At 35.1% G+C, this 17,531-nt stretch overlaps 2 protein-coding genes across 5 annotated transcripts in view; one reads left to right on the top strand and one right to left on the bottom strand.

Annotated features, from left to right (window-relative positions):
- LOC140141166 (uncharacterized) overlaps positions 1-17,307 on the bottom strand; it is a 34,913-nt gene extending 17,606 nt beyond the window's left edge. For 3 of the 4 annotated variants that reach the window (XR_011857367.1, XM_072162956.1, XM_072162958.1), the window contains exons 1-2: positions 16,929-17,305; positions 1,184-1,312 (exon numbers count right to left, since the gene is read on the bottom strand). Coding sequence is in view for 3 of the 4 variants with exons in the window: in XM_072162956.1 (XP_072019057.1) it covers positions 1,184-1,210 (27 nt within the window). In the remaining variant the exon portion in view is untranslated. Of the gene's footprint in view, positions 1-1,183; positions 1,313-16,928 lie in introns of all 4 variants that reach the window. The other variant, XM_072162957.1, reaches the window with a different exon arrangement.
- The window catches only part of LOC140141169 (uncharacterized), a 55,292-nt gene continuing 53,037 nt past the window's right edge, over positions 15,277-17,531 (top strand). The window contains exon 1 of the mRNA XM_072162963.1: positions 15,277-15,520. The gene's annotated coding sequence lies outside the window, so the exon portion shown is untranslated. The remainder of the gene's footprint in view (positions 15,521-17,531) is intronic.

Here is a 17,531-nt window from a genome sequence, read left to right as displayed (position 1 = left end):
ACAGATCAATTGACACTCCCATTAGAATAGGTTCCTTTGTTTTTGTTTTGAGATTGGACTGGAAACATTGGTCGATAGTCATGCGCTCTGTTCATTGAGGTACATTAATTGTGTCACTATCGACCCATGTTGCACCAGATGACAAATCCGTCCAGAAAATTGAAATGGGAGAAATGCATTATGGGAAGTGTGAGACACCTTCTCTGACCAACAATAATTATCAGCAATTGCCAAACTTTGAACTCGGATGTGAAACTACTTGTACTTTTAACAAGTATAATTTTAGATAAAGGTGTTGCTGACCGATTCGGAAAAAAACGGGGACATAATTGAAAACTTGAAATTAGTTCCATTTTTTTCTATTTTTCTTCATTTATACCAATGAGATGAAGAAAATACACAATTTATTAAATAAATAAATAATACTCTCTTAAAGGTGGTACTACATCCCTTGATAAATTTGAGACTATTTTTGCATTTTTCTCAAAAAATAATAACACACTGGTAACAAAAGTTATGTATATTATAGGGCAAGGAATCCAGTAACTACACTGGAATTTCAGAACTCGGGACAAGCGGTACGTTATTTATGATAAGAAAAGAGGTACTGCTAGAATGTACCTCATTTCGTAACATATAATGAACCACTTGTCTTAAATCACTGAATTTTCAGCGAAGTAATTAGATTCCTTGCCCTTATAATATACATAACTTTTGTTACCAGTGTGAAGTTATTTTTTGAGAAAAATGCAAAATTAGTCACAAAATGTATCAGGGGGTGACGTCACGTAGTACCACCTTAAAAACAGACTTCGTAAGTGTAGTCAACTATGCACCTTACTTTATATACCAACCTAAATTGTGATCAAACATTAGCATTATAAATTACACAGTATTGCACATAAATTATTAAAATAAAAATAGCATTAAGAATAATAAAAAACATTGCACAGGTTTATCAAATAGCATTGAGCAAATAATAATAATATAAACATAAATATATACATGTACATTGCACAGATTTACATACCCAAGGTTATGGATGTTACGTGAAACTTACCATCAATTAACTTTCATAAGTCTATTATGCATAATTCAGTATATAAATTATGTAAAGTGACCTGGTAAAACAAATCAAATCGATTATCGATGAATTTAGTAAGAAAAACATCAAAAAACTTACATTGGTACTGGAAACGTTTCCTCCCATGATGAAAACTAGACAAATCCACGGCTAAATTTCGACCGGGATTTCAACACCTATACAACATACATTAGAGCCTGCCTTCGACCTGTCTATCTGAATAGTGATCTGAAAGAATAAAACCACAGATAAACATAATAACCATGATAACCATTGAAACATCAGTGCTCTAATAAATTTACTTCCGGCATAGCTGGCTCAAAGCGACTGATTTTTTTTGACCAATCAGGTTCTCAAACAACAACAAATCGCTTTACCTGATTGGTCAAAAATCAATTGCTCGTCCCTCAGCATATTACTATGGACCACAATGGCCTCATTCCAGTGGCATATTTCAATAACCTCAATTAACAATCATAGTGCAAAATTTGACTTCAAGTTGCAGAGTATGAGTTTTTGTACCCAAATTGTCAAAGGTCATTCAATGAATGTACAAATGTATTGGGGTTGAATAACTGTGCCCTGATAGATGAGCATGTTGTGGATCCTAGTGTGATCAGCGACTTGCTCAATTGTTCGTCGCTCGGCGACTTAAGTATAAAATTTAACTTTTATGCAATAACCAGTGATAACTAAATCGTATTACCCGATTACCATATATTCACGAAAAAGAAAGTGAATTTATCGAGGCGTGCATTTTACATTCACTCGAGGTCGAACCCCGAACATAGACACTATTTATATGTCTATAATGGAATGTTATAATAAAATTTATCATTATTTTTGTCATTTCAACACACATCATACACACCATTTAATAATATCAGTATACCGGTTGATAGGTGTTGAATAGGAAACTATAATACTATAGTAGAGTTAAGGCCGCTACATACCCCGACTATTCGACATAGAATATTTGATGTAACATATCTACGTTATTTCTATTTTTTCCATTCTATTTCCAGCAATGTTTAAGTTTTACCGAATGTTTGATGTCGTAAAATTGATAATATGTTACGTAGAATATCTGATGGAAATATATTATTATTAAATTAGATATATTCATGTGAGTCCTTTTCATATCTTGAAATGCCAAGAAGGTATATATGACCCCCCAGTGGTGTATGAAAGGGAAAAAAGAAAGTAAAAAATATATAGGCCTAAATACAAATAATTTCCCCACCGGGGAGACACTCCTCATAAGATCAATATTCCTATTTTTAGCCCTTTTCAGATCTGGAAATCCGAAATCCCAAGAAGGTATGATCCCGGGTGACAATGGTATACCACAATATACTTTTTCTCGTTTTCAAAATCTACTGAGCTGAGTTACTGAGTTAAGTATATGCATTTTGCTTTTTAATCATAATTTTTCTGTGTAAATATTTAATATAAATTTGTTCTATTATATTTATATATATTTGATCTTGGAAATTGCGATTGTGATTTGCATTAATTGAATTGCTATTTAATCATAATTTTTCTGTGTAAATATTTAATATAAATTTGTTCTAATATATAATTTCGGAAATTGCGATTGTGATTTGCAATAATCATATAATTTTGTATGCTTCAGATACATCTCATTATATACCTACTTAATAAAATTTGTTTTATTGTTAGGGACCGTTCACAAACACTTGTTGGGGGGGAGGGGCTGATACAAAAAAAATCGGCCCCCTTCGAGATCTCAAAAATTTCAGGGCCCCCTTTTTGACATGAAAATTATGGGTCAACCCCATAGAAAAGTATATAAACTCAATTTTCCCAGGAAAATTTGTGGTCATTTTTTCAGGCCCCCCTTAGGAGGGTCAAAACTTTTAAGGGCCCCCTTTTGCATCAGGCCCCCCTAACAAGTGTTTGTGAACGGTCCCTTAATGCTTAATTTTTGTCTATATATATGATTTTGATAATAGGCCTATTGTAAATTATATAATTTAAATGAATTGAATGAACTTCCCGAAGCCCCATGGTTCAGCTTGAGTGGTAACCCCTCTAGTTCCCTATTTAGTTATTATTTTCCCAAACATTTTATCAGAATCTGACGTCTGTTTAAAAATACCGTGACAAGAATTTACAAGTTCAAAGCATTTTGCTATAAATCATTCGCTCAATTTAAATTTGTGGCAAAATTATCTGTAAACAGAGATATGCATTTTATAGCACGTTTTTGCATATCTTTAAAGATTATAGACACTGCAGGCAATATTTGATACCCTCTTTAAAACATCGTTGATACCCTCTTCAAAACATCGTATAACGAGGTCGCCCTAAAGCTGAATTTAAACTCTATCGCTTAGCGAAGAGCGATTGGTGTTTGGCCAATAAGGTAGCGCGCTTTTCCCAACGCAACAAAAAGCGTTCTACTTCATTGGCTAAAAACCAATCGATATCGCTAAGCGATGTAGTATAAATTCAGCTAAGGAGTCAAAAATGGTCTCATTTTCAGCGGCGCTGTTCATTGACCTCCATTCAACAATTGTGTCTCAAAATTTGATATCAAGTAGTGGAGTATGAGTTTTTGTACCCGTATGGTCAAAGGTCATTCAATGTATATACAAATGTACTGGGTTAAGGAACTGTGTTGTGATAGACGAGGATGTTTGGAATTCTAGCGTCATGGTGTTGATGCATATTATACTATGTCACATATTTAAGTGACAAACTAAACTAATAATAATTATAATTATGGATGTAAATTGTAATTTAATATATTACTTGTTTGATGAAAAAGCTTTTAAGGATGATTAAAATAATCAGTTTCTGTTTTACTCAGTTTACTCAGATAGCTAAAACCTGAGACAAGAATACCTCTTCTCAGGCTAAAACTATCACGCATTATATAGGCCTATATACGTGTCGAAGAAAACGACGAGCTTAAGGCGTTTCACCTGAGCCTAGAAACCATTTCAAGAAGACACCCATTCATACGATGGTAAAACACCTGTCCTACACCCCTACGGAAATAGTAGGCGTTTCCCCTTTAGCCGTGTTGAATTAATACTTTCATTCTTTTACACAATATCGTTTATTATTGTCATGATTATTGTCTAAACCAAATTGTGCTTATATATTTGACAAATTGACTGTTAAATAACATTAAGGTCAATTAATTTTATGATAATAATTTGATTAATCGGTTGAGTTAATCTTTTTCAAAGAAAGAACAATGGGCAGATTCAATGTTAAGGCAAATAGGATGGCAGGGGCCATATTTTTCCAGCAATTCTAGTAAAAAAACTGCAGTGTATAGTCCATCCCAGGCAAAAATTCAGGCATGAGTCATGCCCATTAACATGCCCAGATCTTGCCATGAACATGCCAATAGAACATGCCCTTTTTTCGCTAGCAACGGGCATGAATTTTCAATTTACTTATTACACGTTGATAGGAACCCGGGGATAGGAATAAAGAATTTATCTTGATGTATTGAATTTGCCCCTTATAATTTGGCAGGTCCAAATATTTATGTGCAATATTTTGTTATGTTATTTATTAATTACTGTTTTATTAAATTAAATTCTTTAGTGCATCTGTGGTGTGTGTGGGGTGTGAATATGGAGGGCTGATAGTTCGGGTGTGAGTGTATGTAAGGTGTGTGTGTATGTGGGGTGTGTGTGGAGAAGATATAGGGGTGTGTGAGCTGTGTGACTGTGAGATGTTGCCTCAACAAGTGCAATTAATTTCTATTAGTAATTTTATGGTGTTTTCATGTATATTTTATATGTTTTTTATGTCTTTTAATGTAAACATTGCAAATGTAATATTTCATGTAATTTGGCCTACGGGCCACGAATTTGAAATAAATTTAATCTGAATCTGAATCTGAATCAATAAGCGCATTTATAAAATCTATGTTCATATTTACATTTGTCTTGTGTTTCTTGAGCCGTGGCCAATATTATATACACTCTAAATTACAAGGATTTAAAAATAAATCCTTAAGACTGTAGTTAGGGACCAATCAATTTTAGATTTAAAATTAATCTTATAGATTTGAATTTTAAAACCGAATATTTTGGGCGTTCCCCACATCGAAAAAAATCATGCTCATGTCGCGCAAATGACACCCTTTAAATATCAAGCCTTGTGATTTCCTTTATAGAACCCATGCCATTTCCATTTCTCTTGTGTGTCAGCTTTATTTGACTGAAAATTTGAGTGTAAACACTGCTACGTCATGCTCCTCTCCAGTTCGCCTTAATCGAATAGTTTGCAGTGACACCTGTATAATGCGTGCGTGGTAAAATTGAACCTTATGCCTGAACTTGATCTAAAGTTCTATCGCCAACAATTAGCGATATGCTCGTCAATGAGATAAATCGTTAGTTCTTGTGCTAAATAGACGTGACAGTTAATTGGATAAAACATATCCAGCGCTTGCCTAATTGCCCACTAAATATCGTATGTATAAAGAAGACGTTAGTATTTATTAATTGGCGAGTTAACGCTTTTAGTATTAAGTCAGTTTCTTTTCGCCAGCCCATTCGGGGCTGGTACCTGTTTCAGGTTTGGGGTCAGTTTACTCAAGAGATTATATTTTAGTGGTATTGGAATGATTTTTTTTTTACTTTTTGTGATTAAATTTTTATAAAAATATTTTAATTCGATTTGTTAGGAAAAGTAAGTATGTTTTGCCGTTTCAACGAACGAAAACGAGTGAGTATTACCAAAGTTATGTTTGAACTAATTAATTAGGACTTGAAAAGTTTAAAGGCCTAAATGTAACAATAATAGTTAATATATATAGCATCATATGGTCAGCAGAAGAAAATCTGACATCACCTATGATGTCATATCAGTGTCCTTGACCGGGGGTCCTTACTCCTTGACCACTGAACAGCGTGATATCATGTTGATAACAGATCTATAGAATCAAAATCTTCATCATATCCCCGGATCATATCACAGATTCTCAACAATCTGTGATCATATGGACCATATTGATGTGAAAGTAGTTATCTATCATATCCTGTGTCGTTTTATGGATAAAAATGACTCAAAATGTTATTGATGAAATGGTTGCTATCATAAACATCAGTTTTGTCTTTTCAACGGAAAAATCCGATGCAAAATAAAGTTTTTAGGGCCTAGCTATAATATGGGCATAATTTATGCATATAGTATTGAACAATGTACCCCATTTGACATGCACTTATAGATAAATAAATTGTCTTACTTTATTAATTTAATAACTTCTTTATTATAAATAAAATGACACATAACTATTTGATTCATAAAATTACATTCAACAAAATGATTGAAGAGAAAACACACAAGGCACTAGGCAGACTGTTATAGAATGGAGTATGTATAAGATGCCATGTCCATAGCTTCGCAGGAGTTTCCGACTAGCAATCAACATGATCAGCACATTCAGAAAAACACAGTTTAAGAGTGAAGATTGTAGTGAGTAACCAGTCCTTTATAAATGTGCTGGCCACTATCTATTATAATATAGTAGGCTTAAACTATACATTGCGAATTAATTAAGTTATTTTAAAATAAAATGTACATGTAAGTTAACTCAAACCGGCAGTGTATATATCGAAAGCAGTGAAATCGGACATTCCTAAGCGAAGATATTGAGTTCGTAAGTTCTGGTATTACAAAATTGGAAATTGAGATATCGTGGGTAAAAAGCTGAAAAGACAAAAAAACCCAACGACAACAACAACAACAACAACAACAACAACAAAACAAACAGACCAGAACAATTTGGAGTACATGTAATGAATTAAAAGAGTTGACATGAGATTAGGAATTAATGTTTTCTGCTGTTTCAGTGTGCATGTTCTCATCGTTGATGGTTTGGTGGACTGTCATGTAGATGTAAGCGTGATCCTAAAATGCCTTTCACATTGACCAAAACTAATTACAAGACCTCTTCTACATTGAGGCTGGCTTTCCCTTTTAAAGGGAATTTTTATTCATATAAAACACGAAACAATTACATTCAATCTGATATGTCAAAATATAGGAGATAAAGTATAGCTCAAACCAAGTCAATTATAACGTCGCTCCGTGTAACTGCTGTAAAGTGCGATGTTTTAATATAAATGCTATTGTGAAATGCTTTTTAAACAACTTAAATTTATATTAGTTTACTGCCAGCAAATTACGATGCACTTTATGATGATTACAAGATTGTCAATCAAAGAGTGTTTTAGACGCTACCGTTCCAAAGCTTGTTAATATGAAAAAATAAAAGAAAGTTGATTAATTTGGTCAATTTTGGTTGAATTAAATCAATCCATTGCCGAATCTGTCCTCAAGTACCGGAAGCATGCAGCATGCATGAGTTTAAATTCTACTGAACACGTTGAAAATAAATAAAATATATTAAAAAGAAGAAGAAGAAGATGTAGAAGATAAAGGTGATAAAATATATTTATGTTAGCTCAAGTTAGGCGACGCAAAAAACTCTGTTCTACGGGCGGACAGGTCAGTCGGTCGGGATTTTTTTTTTTCTGGAAGAGGATTATTGACTCTAAAAATCACTGAAAGCTTGCAAAATATTTCTGAAACGTTTTGGCAAAACATTATTTTTTTCAAAACATTTCTGTCAAAACCATGGCTTCCTTTAATCATTTCCTGTTAGATCAATGTATATGACTTTTGCAGAAATAAACTGCATAATTTAAGCAAAAATTACCAAATCTAGAAAAAAAAATGACTTGAAGGCTCCGATTCGCCTTAAATTAAAAGAAAAATGACTTGAAGGCTCCGACTCGCCTTAAATTAAAAGAAAGATCTCTTCCCTGCAGACATGGGTGCACAGTACAAATAAAAATTCCTTTAAAAAGGAATGGGGAGTCCAATGGGGGATTTGTTGTGATGTGCCGTGTACCCGTGGGGGGCACTCCCACTTTGGAGGTGACACGTAGGGCTGTTAAGACCCCCTTTTCAGCGTCGATGTCACCCAAAGACCCCATAATTTGTTTACGAACACTGCTCTGTCACCCGAAGACCCATTATTTGTCACCCACACCACATAGCCGCATGACATACAACTTTTTATATGGCGGGAGGATATTAATGATCTTTTGATTATGATATTAAAAACCGAAAAAATAATAAATATGTTTATGAAAGTGTATTTTTCTGGTCTGGGAAGGAAGCTTAAATTTTGCATCGTCACATAATATAATGACTTGACAATTCGGATTCTTATAGGCCTGATATGGCAAGTATATTGCACAATAGAACAGAAAAACCTGTTTTTTCGATCGAAAAACCAGGTTTATCAATTCGATTTTCAAAAGTTTTTGAAAGACTTGGTTTTTCGGCTGAAACCAGGTTTATCAAAAACTATGACAATCGAATCGATAAACTTGGTTTTTCGATTTCGAATTTGATTGTCAGAGTTTTTCATAAACCAAGTTTATCGACCAAGAAACCTGTTTTTTTCGCAGATAAACTTGGTTTTTCAATTTGATTGTCATAGTTTTTGAAAACCAGGTTTATCGACTGAGAAACCTGGTTTTTAAACCTGGTTTTTCAATTCGATTGTCACGGTGTTTTTGATTAGAAACCTGGTTTTCAAAAAACTATGACAATCGAATTAGAAAAACCTGGTTTTTCGATTGAAAACACGGTTTATTAGTGAAAAACCCAGTTTATCTTCGAAAAACCAAGTTTCTCGTCCGATAAACCTGGTTTTTCGATAAAAAACAAACAAACCAGGTTTATCGACGAAAAACCAGGTTTTTCTGTTCTAAAGTGCAATATACTTGCCATAGGCCTGTCCTAAATAATGACTATGCTCTAGTTATCTATCGTACATTTATCATAGATAAATAAGCACAAAACGGAAAATAATGATAATTTGACATATGTTATGATAAACCTATCAACCATATTATCAACATAAATTCGCTCTTTGGCTTTCAATTGCTTTGCATTTCGTGGCTGACATAGGTCAACATTGTTAGCCTATTAAAATCGACACTTTCAATCCAGGTACGCTAAAACTTTATCTTAGTTTGAAAAACCCATTTAAGTGGTTTAAGGGTTTTCTAGTGATAATAATGTTAGCGTCAAACAAGATAAACCCATGGCACGGTTGGTATGACAACGAGCCCAATGTATAGTATAAACTTCAATTGGTGTATCCACATTCCTGGTACATTGTACATTAAATCGTTTTTGGAATTCACAAAAAGAAAAAAAAAAGAACTGTAATGCAATAATAAAAGTAAACATTTTGATAATACTCCGCAAGTCTATTATACCGTATTCTGTAGGTTATTAGCCACAGCGTGTTTTGATGAATCATGTTAATTTACGCGTATTACACCACGGAGAACGTGTGCAAATTTTAAGCCACCTGCTGAGATGCATGTGTTTAACAAAATTCACATTACCGATGTAAAAAGTAACAAGCACTTATATCAAAAACTCTGAGAAATTCACGTGATACACTTTCAGTTCAACAGTTCTTGAGCCATGTGTCAACACTTGCATTAAGTCATTTTGGGCTTTTTTTTATCGTTTTACGGAAAGACCAATACATCCCCCTCCCCAATAACACGGAAAGAACACCTTTTGGAAAAAATTATCCAGCCAGAAACCCCCTTTTGGGGCCTTTTGGTGTCAAATCTCTCCGAAAGAAGTCTAGTTTCGTACTGGTGTCCGCACATCCCCGTCACTTCAAAAGTCGTGCGGGTAAAAAGTTTTTCCATGAGGTTTTGTGAAACACTAAACAAAAAAGTGGGGACCTCTTGTCCAGCAACATCCATACATACGGTTTTGTCGACTTTTATCCGAAGGGTAGATATTTCGAAAAAAAATAACGGTTATTGGTCCAAAGGGTTTTATTAATCCAAATTTCGGAGAAACCCTTCAAGATTTCGGATTAATAACCGTTCGGAGAAAATAACCATTTTGCTCGGAGCAAAAACACTCTTTTTATTTATGGAACAATCCACTCTGTGAACAATCGGACAACATTTTGTACAGAGAAATGTCGGAGCAAAAACAACCTGAATATAATGTTTTCGGAGCACAACCCTTTTGGAGTATCCCACATTAACTGTCATTTTTTGAGCGAATCGGACCTTTCGGAATAATAACCTTTCGGAACAAAATCCCTTCGGAACAAAAAAACTTCGGAATAAGACCTGGACCTTTTAATATTGATTAACCTACAACGCGCTAATGTAAATACACCTGAAATATTATTTATATAGGTCTATCATAAAATGTACAGCCGCAGAAAACTGCTCAGAGAACTAGACGTCACGAAATTTAACGGAGCAACTAAACTTGTACTTTTGTTCTTCAAATTAACCCCAAATTTTCGAGGACCAAATGATATAGTCATACGACCAATAGATAAATGACTGACTTTCATTGAAGACTGAGTTCCGATACAGAAGTGCTGCCATTCGATAAGAGCGTTAGATGCATGGTAGGCCTATGTCATATTGGCGATCGAAGAATACTATTGATTAAGGTTAGTGTACGATGTAAAGCTATGTTTTAAAATATAAACATACTTGTCTGTCTGTTTGTTAGTATGGTTTAAGCATACATACATTGCCAACACTTACCTCTTGATCGGCTATTGAGCAGGAAATGAATTGTGTTGAAAATAAATATCCAAATGTCCAATGGCAAGAAATTTTGTATTAATAAATAGTCCTAACAGAATACGAAGTTATCTTGACTGTGTGTTTATATGATGATAGGAAAAGTCTGATTGATAAAGTCATATACGTAAAGCAGCATGCTCTCATGTGACCAAACTCACATAGGCCTAGTATACATGTAGGTGTCCACGTAAATAGTCAGGCGATAGGCCTACGTGTGTATACGCAGTGGTCATATATATTTTCTGTATGCTTGGAGTTACCATTACCTACTTTATGCTTGATCAGTTTGTGAACACTTCAAAAAGATATTTAATTCATTATACTTTTTGTCAGATGATAAAATAGGCTTAGATTTAACCCGGGATTTAATAAAGGCCTATCGATTTATACATGACAGGTCACAAGGCCTATTGTAATAGGCCTAATATTTATTTCCGTGTTGTTCTAGAAATTGCTTTTGTATAACAAAAAAATTTGCGTACGTATATTAATGAGCGATGATGATCATGGTGATACATAGACTTCGCGACACCAATGACATTTCAACGGTGTGTCTTGGAGGAAGTTGGATGATGTTTTATAGCAGTCCCATAATGCATTGCGTGGTTGCATCAGGAATAGAATATGTCATATTCATTAGAATATGTCAGCTGCCATACAATGCCTAAGGCATGCTCATACCTTTGGGCGGCGCTCAATGGACAGTATTCCTAACAGCTCCCCATTTCACCCCTGGGTAGAGAGATGCAATTGAGGTAAAGCCTTGCCCGAGTACACAACACGATGGCACCGCCGGGGTTCGAACTCGCAACCAGTCTGATTGCGAAGTAGAACCTGTACCGCTGTGCCACCGTGCCAAAATGTCCAACCAGTACTTCATTTCTAATATAACCAGCAGAAATAATCTATATTTCTATTGTGGCTTGCAAAATCATCCATCCATGGGTACATTCGCGAGTTGATTTTGACAAAATTGGTTGTCGGAACTGAAAAATGGAGCAATAAACCCGAAATGCTGACAAAACTATGACACATAGCTTTAGATGATGTGCTTTAGAAAGTTGGGAAATATCTTAATTATGTCACTTTGAAAAGCAGAAACGTTGACTCCCAACAAAGCTCGCGGACAAGTTGAAGCCTGTGAAAATCGAAAATCTTACATTAGAAGCCTAAATTTCACACCTAAGTTTAACATCAGGGTTTGAAAAAAATGTACAGTACCAGCATTATAGTTTTTTTTCTGACATTTGCTGAAATTAAAATTATTGATTTTCATTTTGTATCATGAAGCTAGACTTATTTAACTATCAGATATATCGCGATTATTTTTGAAGTGAATCACATCATCTAGAAAGATGATATTTTGGCGATATAGCCTATATCATGTAAATATCATAATAGAGTTGACGATATTTAGCCAATATATATCTTTTAAATATCATGTGAGCTAAAGATTTGTCTGTATAATGATAGTTTGGCGATATGAAATATGTAAATATCATATCGAAACTGACGATATGTGGACTACATATATCTTCCAAATATCATGAATGAAGCTAGATTCATAACTGTCAATAATTATTTCTATGATATTTCTGGTAAAACGGTAAAACCAGAACTTCACAACATATTTGCAAATGAGACTTGATAGTTGTTTGACGCTGTCATAATAGTTTTTAGACGATAGTATCGACGATATTTGTAGCACAGACTGTGTACCTATGATCGCAATGCACCCTGGGATATTATTTCTTCCGCTGTGTGGTATTGGGTATCTGCATCACTTGCTGTCAACGCTGAAGATCGATTATGAACTTTGCCCGCGGCTGCAATCGGGGGTTGCGACAGAATACGTAAGGTAAAGATTCTTTTTGGCGCATCATCAGCTTCTGCTTGCTGATAGCTACTTTTAGGGAGGCACCATTTGACAGTTGACTTCCAGGGGCGGGCTGGCTGGAAGTTTTTGGAAAAAAAAAAAAAAAAAAACTAAATAAAAAAAGCAATAAAACAAAATCAAAAACAAAACAAACAAAAAAACCTCACACTATCAAAATAAAATAAAATGAAATAAATAAATAAATAAATAAATAAATAAATAAATAAATAAATAAATAAATAAATAAATAAATTGATTAATTATAAAATTCGCTCGACCCCATCTTCCAGCTCCCCGAAGTCAAATGGTACATCCCTTATTGTTGAAGGTCTTTGAGTAAAATAGTGGAGTTTTTGTAAACAAAATGTCTCTAGGCCCTATATGTGCCCGGGTTTCATTATTGATAAAAAATAACAATAAAACAGCCATTAGTGAGTTTGGTTTTTATTTTGTGGAGACTTTTTTATGTGACTGTATGAATACTAGTTATTCTTGGTATCCAACAAGAATTGTCTTTAAAAAAGTTGACGGATCAGGTGTATAGTAAGTTCAATTTTCATATCAAAGCTACTCTCTGCACTGATTTGACAATAAATAAGTGATTTGCGGCATAATCAGGATAATGGTAGCAACATCCTGACTGTGGAAAATAATTTTCAAACAAAATACCCCATTTTGCATTTAGGTTTTAAGCCAAACAAATTTTAGCCTTTTAATGAAATTTATTATTCATGGTGTGGAGTAGTCCCTACAGGTCCAGATTGACACATTACATGTCTATATCACACCCATGATGCATTTAACGAAGCTTATATAACTCGCCAGCCAGAAACTCTAGAAATATGCAGTATGCAAGAGGAATCAGTTGTTTGTATTATTCTCTAAACATTAGCACCCTAAGGTTTTTTTTATAAAGAACCTTAAAAAGTTCTATTCATTAAGTCAAGCACTCATTGCAAAGTTAAGAAAAGTAAAAAGGGGTGTTAACCCTTTTTGGTTCTAAAAATAGAGGTGGGTTAAAGAATGATGATGTTTCAAATTTCGTAGGGGACCAGTGTAATTGATGAAGTATGATCTCCTGAACATTTTGATATCTTTTTCATCCAAATCGGCCAAAAAATGAGTTGGTGCCGGTCAAAACTAGTATTTGGACGGGGGTCTATGGGGTGTGTGAAAATCATTATTTTCCTCAAAATCATTAATCTATGTCTGATTCTGTTGCTTTTGATGTTGCTTGACATTGATGTCAAGAATTCAATCTTTGAAAGTTGCATGAAATTTGCAGAGCATCGTTTTCAGTCTTAAAATGGCTGTATCACAATTAACATGATGGTGTATGAAGATAATCATAGGTGGTACCTGCTCAAAAAATATGAGCGGTTTACATTATGGTTTGACTTGGCAGCCATTTGAATATTTCATAGAACGCTGCCATTTAACTGTACAGGGGTCAATGCACTTTTAAACGTTTCCTTAGAATACAAAAAATGGTGCCACGGTCAAACAAAAAGAAACGTTACATAATGCCCAAATTTCTTAAGGGAACGGACGGCAACGTTTACATAGTATTTTTGTGGGACATGAGAGCACGTCAGACATATCAAATTGCATTCTGAATACGAGGAATGTCCTTCTGATGTAATTTTTTTCAAATTCGCGATATAATAGTATTAATATACAAATTTAATGGCAAATTATTATTATTATTATAGTATTTTTGATATTTAACAGTACTCGAAGTAAACTTTATAAACCTAATAATATGTAATTAAAGTGTGTACATGTAGCTGGGAGGAAAAGCCCACCATCATTTGAAACATTTGACCTTTCGTATTGAAGATACACAGTTTGTGCCCAAAAAGAGCTAATATGTTCATGTTTTTGAAGTTTATATGGAGGAAAAAATTTAATCAATTTTAATTGGGACACCATGTACAAGCAAGCAAGTCTCAAACACCTCAAACAATGTAGTATTCTGTTTTCAAGGCCAACTCAAATAGTGTCTATGGTAAAATTATGTCCTGGTCCAGGGTCTAACATGTGTCTAAGTTGTGCATCAAGCAAACCGTTCCGGTGCACGGAAAGACAACTATTTCGGTGTTTTTTTGTATATATAAGAGTATATGAGCCAACTTTCATTTTCACATGGTATCAACTGAAGCCAAAATCCTAATTTTATTTTAGCTATAAACAGATAATTGAGGTTTATTTCTAGCAACTATTTTAATCAAATTGTTGCGATTAAGTAGTCAACAGCATCTTGCGAATGGTAGTGAGCTTTGGCAAAAATTGCATTGATCATATCATTGCGAGTGTGTAGAAGAATTCAAATATCACAGATATATTTTTGTAGTTCCTGTGGTTCTTGAGTTATGTTGTAAAAAGGGCTGAAACAATGTCGGAACACTTTTGTAAAACGTATATAACTCATATAAGCAGCAATAAATCAAGTAGGTTTTCAAAGTATATGATTTGTAGAATGAACTTTTGCAAAACATCAAAGTGTTTCAATATTATATTGATTTAGATAACAAAAATCGATTTTTTTTTACTGCTTCGACCAACAATACATCATGTACCCTTAAGGAGCTAGAGTGTTGTCCCCTTGTGGTTCTGATCGAGCTAGAATCACTGAGTTCGAGCTATTTATTCGCATGCGAAGGGTGTACTCCCCTGGCATGTATCTCATGAACTTTTGTAAACCTTATATAACTAGCTTAGATTGAAAACATTGTCCGAGCCATTTTGCGTCATCGCGTGCGACAGTGCAATTGCCCGTGTAGTGGACGCGACGGTACGGAGCTGTACGGTGTCATCATTTCTTTTGGGACTTAAATCGCTTAATACACGTACAAAATCCTCTGGAACAAGGAGAGAAGAATAACCGGAAGCACCCGGAAATAGGTAAGTGATATTATCGATATAAATGGATCCGGTCCGGGGCTTGCTCACTGGCTCACACTATGTGACGAGAATGACAATAGTATAAAAGGTCACCATTTTGGTAATGCATTCCGACAATGGTATCTGCTTGCTTCGAACGGTGACATTATAAACACTTCAGTTGAAAGTGTCACTTCAAATCTTACCCGGGAATCTTACAAGTAGGGGAGAGCGGGGAGTGTTCGCCCTATATTTTTCTGACCAGCCTAGCGATGTCAATTTTAAGGTTAGGGATGACCTGATTAGCCCATGTGAAAGCCCTATGTCTTAGCTATATACGGCCACAATCCCAGAACTATAGGCCTTACAATAGCAACAGGATAGGGCAAACAAAAAAGTTTTGCAAAGTGGCGAACTTGCCCCATATTGGGGCAGGTTCGCCCATATGGTGGGGTAAGTTCACCCTAATCACAAAAAAAGGTTTAAACATTGCATAATAATAACATATTTAATGCAAACATTTAGCAAGAGTATATACAGGGCATTCATTCTCTTCTGGGGAGTCACTAAATTTGTTGCAGGGGTCGGGTCAGGGTAAAATGTAGGGGTCCAAAGTGAGCTTAAACTTATCATGTTTACAACTTCGGGGAGATTATGGATTAGGACATAAACGGTGGTATGAGTAATGCTGATACCACATAACTTTAAAAAACATGCTTTTCAGTAGCTTTACCTTGTTTAATGGTATAATTATAAATATTTTGGATAATACGCTGATGGGGCAGGTCCGCCCTCCAGTTTGGGGTAAGTCCGCCCGGGGAAGATATAGGGCGAACATGCCCCATCCTCAAAAGGGCGAATGTGCCCCTTGTGCACATTTTTGTATTTTCTTCAGGGTACGCGAAGTACAAATCGAATAAGGAATTTATAACTGCATTAAATCTTTGACAAATCCCATATGTTCCCAATACAGATTTCCATTAAAACCACCTGTATTTGTGTATCAATGATAATACAACATTATTAATGCAAGAAAAAAATTACGTTTTGGTGAAATTTTTTTGTTTTGGCTGCAGTTCGATGAACACGTCCCTATATGTCACGTAGCTAATATGAGAAGTTTATAATGACCTATGCCATCTAATTTTGCCATCACCAAGTTCCCCGATAGCCGTAGTGCTGAGAAACAAGGGGTGGGCGAACCTGCCCCTAGGGCGAACACTCCCCGCTCTCCCCTATCTTTAGCTTATCTATTCAAATATTTCGCGTTTATTTGCTTCGGTACGCGGAGCCCTGAGTCAAGACTATCCACATACTGGGCTCAGTGGATCCACAGCCTGGCCCACGACCTCATCGCGTCAGGGCTCAACATCAAAAAGTTAAACCTTATCCTTATCATGCTTATCCACATCTTAATCATGTGACTTACCGTTCATCGAAAGAATCCACTTGCAAAAGTGGCCCAGTCACAGCAAACTATTCTTCTCTCTCAGTCACGTATTAAATATCCAAGCTATGAATCCAGTGTACTATAGTCGCACTTACGCACAGAAATGTGGAATACTTTTTGTTGGACGGGTAACCGGCAAAATATTGTAAATTGGCATAAACTTTGTCATGGCACCCTCATGTCTCGCTTAGCAAGCTCAGCACTACAATTTTTAAACTGTATATACCATTTACCTGTAGTGTTATCAGCCACAATATCATTGTGCATGAGAAATCCGGGATAGAAGAAGCTAGAAGAAATACTCAGAAGTTTGTAATAATAATCTATTCTCGCTGTTTATACTCGAACATAGCGACATGTACATGTATATGCATAGCGCCCCATGGGCACAGGTTAAGAGTTCGGTATTATTGTCAAGTTTAATATTAAAGTGGTGTTTAGTTTTCCCTTGGAACTATTGTAACCTTTTTGCGCATGAATAAGCTTTGAATACCGTATATTGTTAAAGAATACATAGCAAAGTGGTCGATGGTCGATATATTATTTGCTCAAATGACCAAAATGCTTTTGAAAACGCACTGA

This window comes from Amphiura filiformis, chromosome 19 (assembly GCF_039555335.1).
Source record: "Amphiura filiformis chromosome 19, Afil_fr2py, whole genome shotgun sequence".
Lineage (NCBI taxonomy): Eukaryota > Metazoa > Echinodermata > Ophiuroidea > Amphilepidida > Amphiuridae > Amphiura > Amphiura filiformis.
The sequence above is the reverse complement of the archived record's forward strand: the minus strand, read 5'-3'. Positions and strand labels throughout refer to the sequence as shown.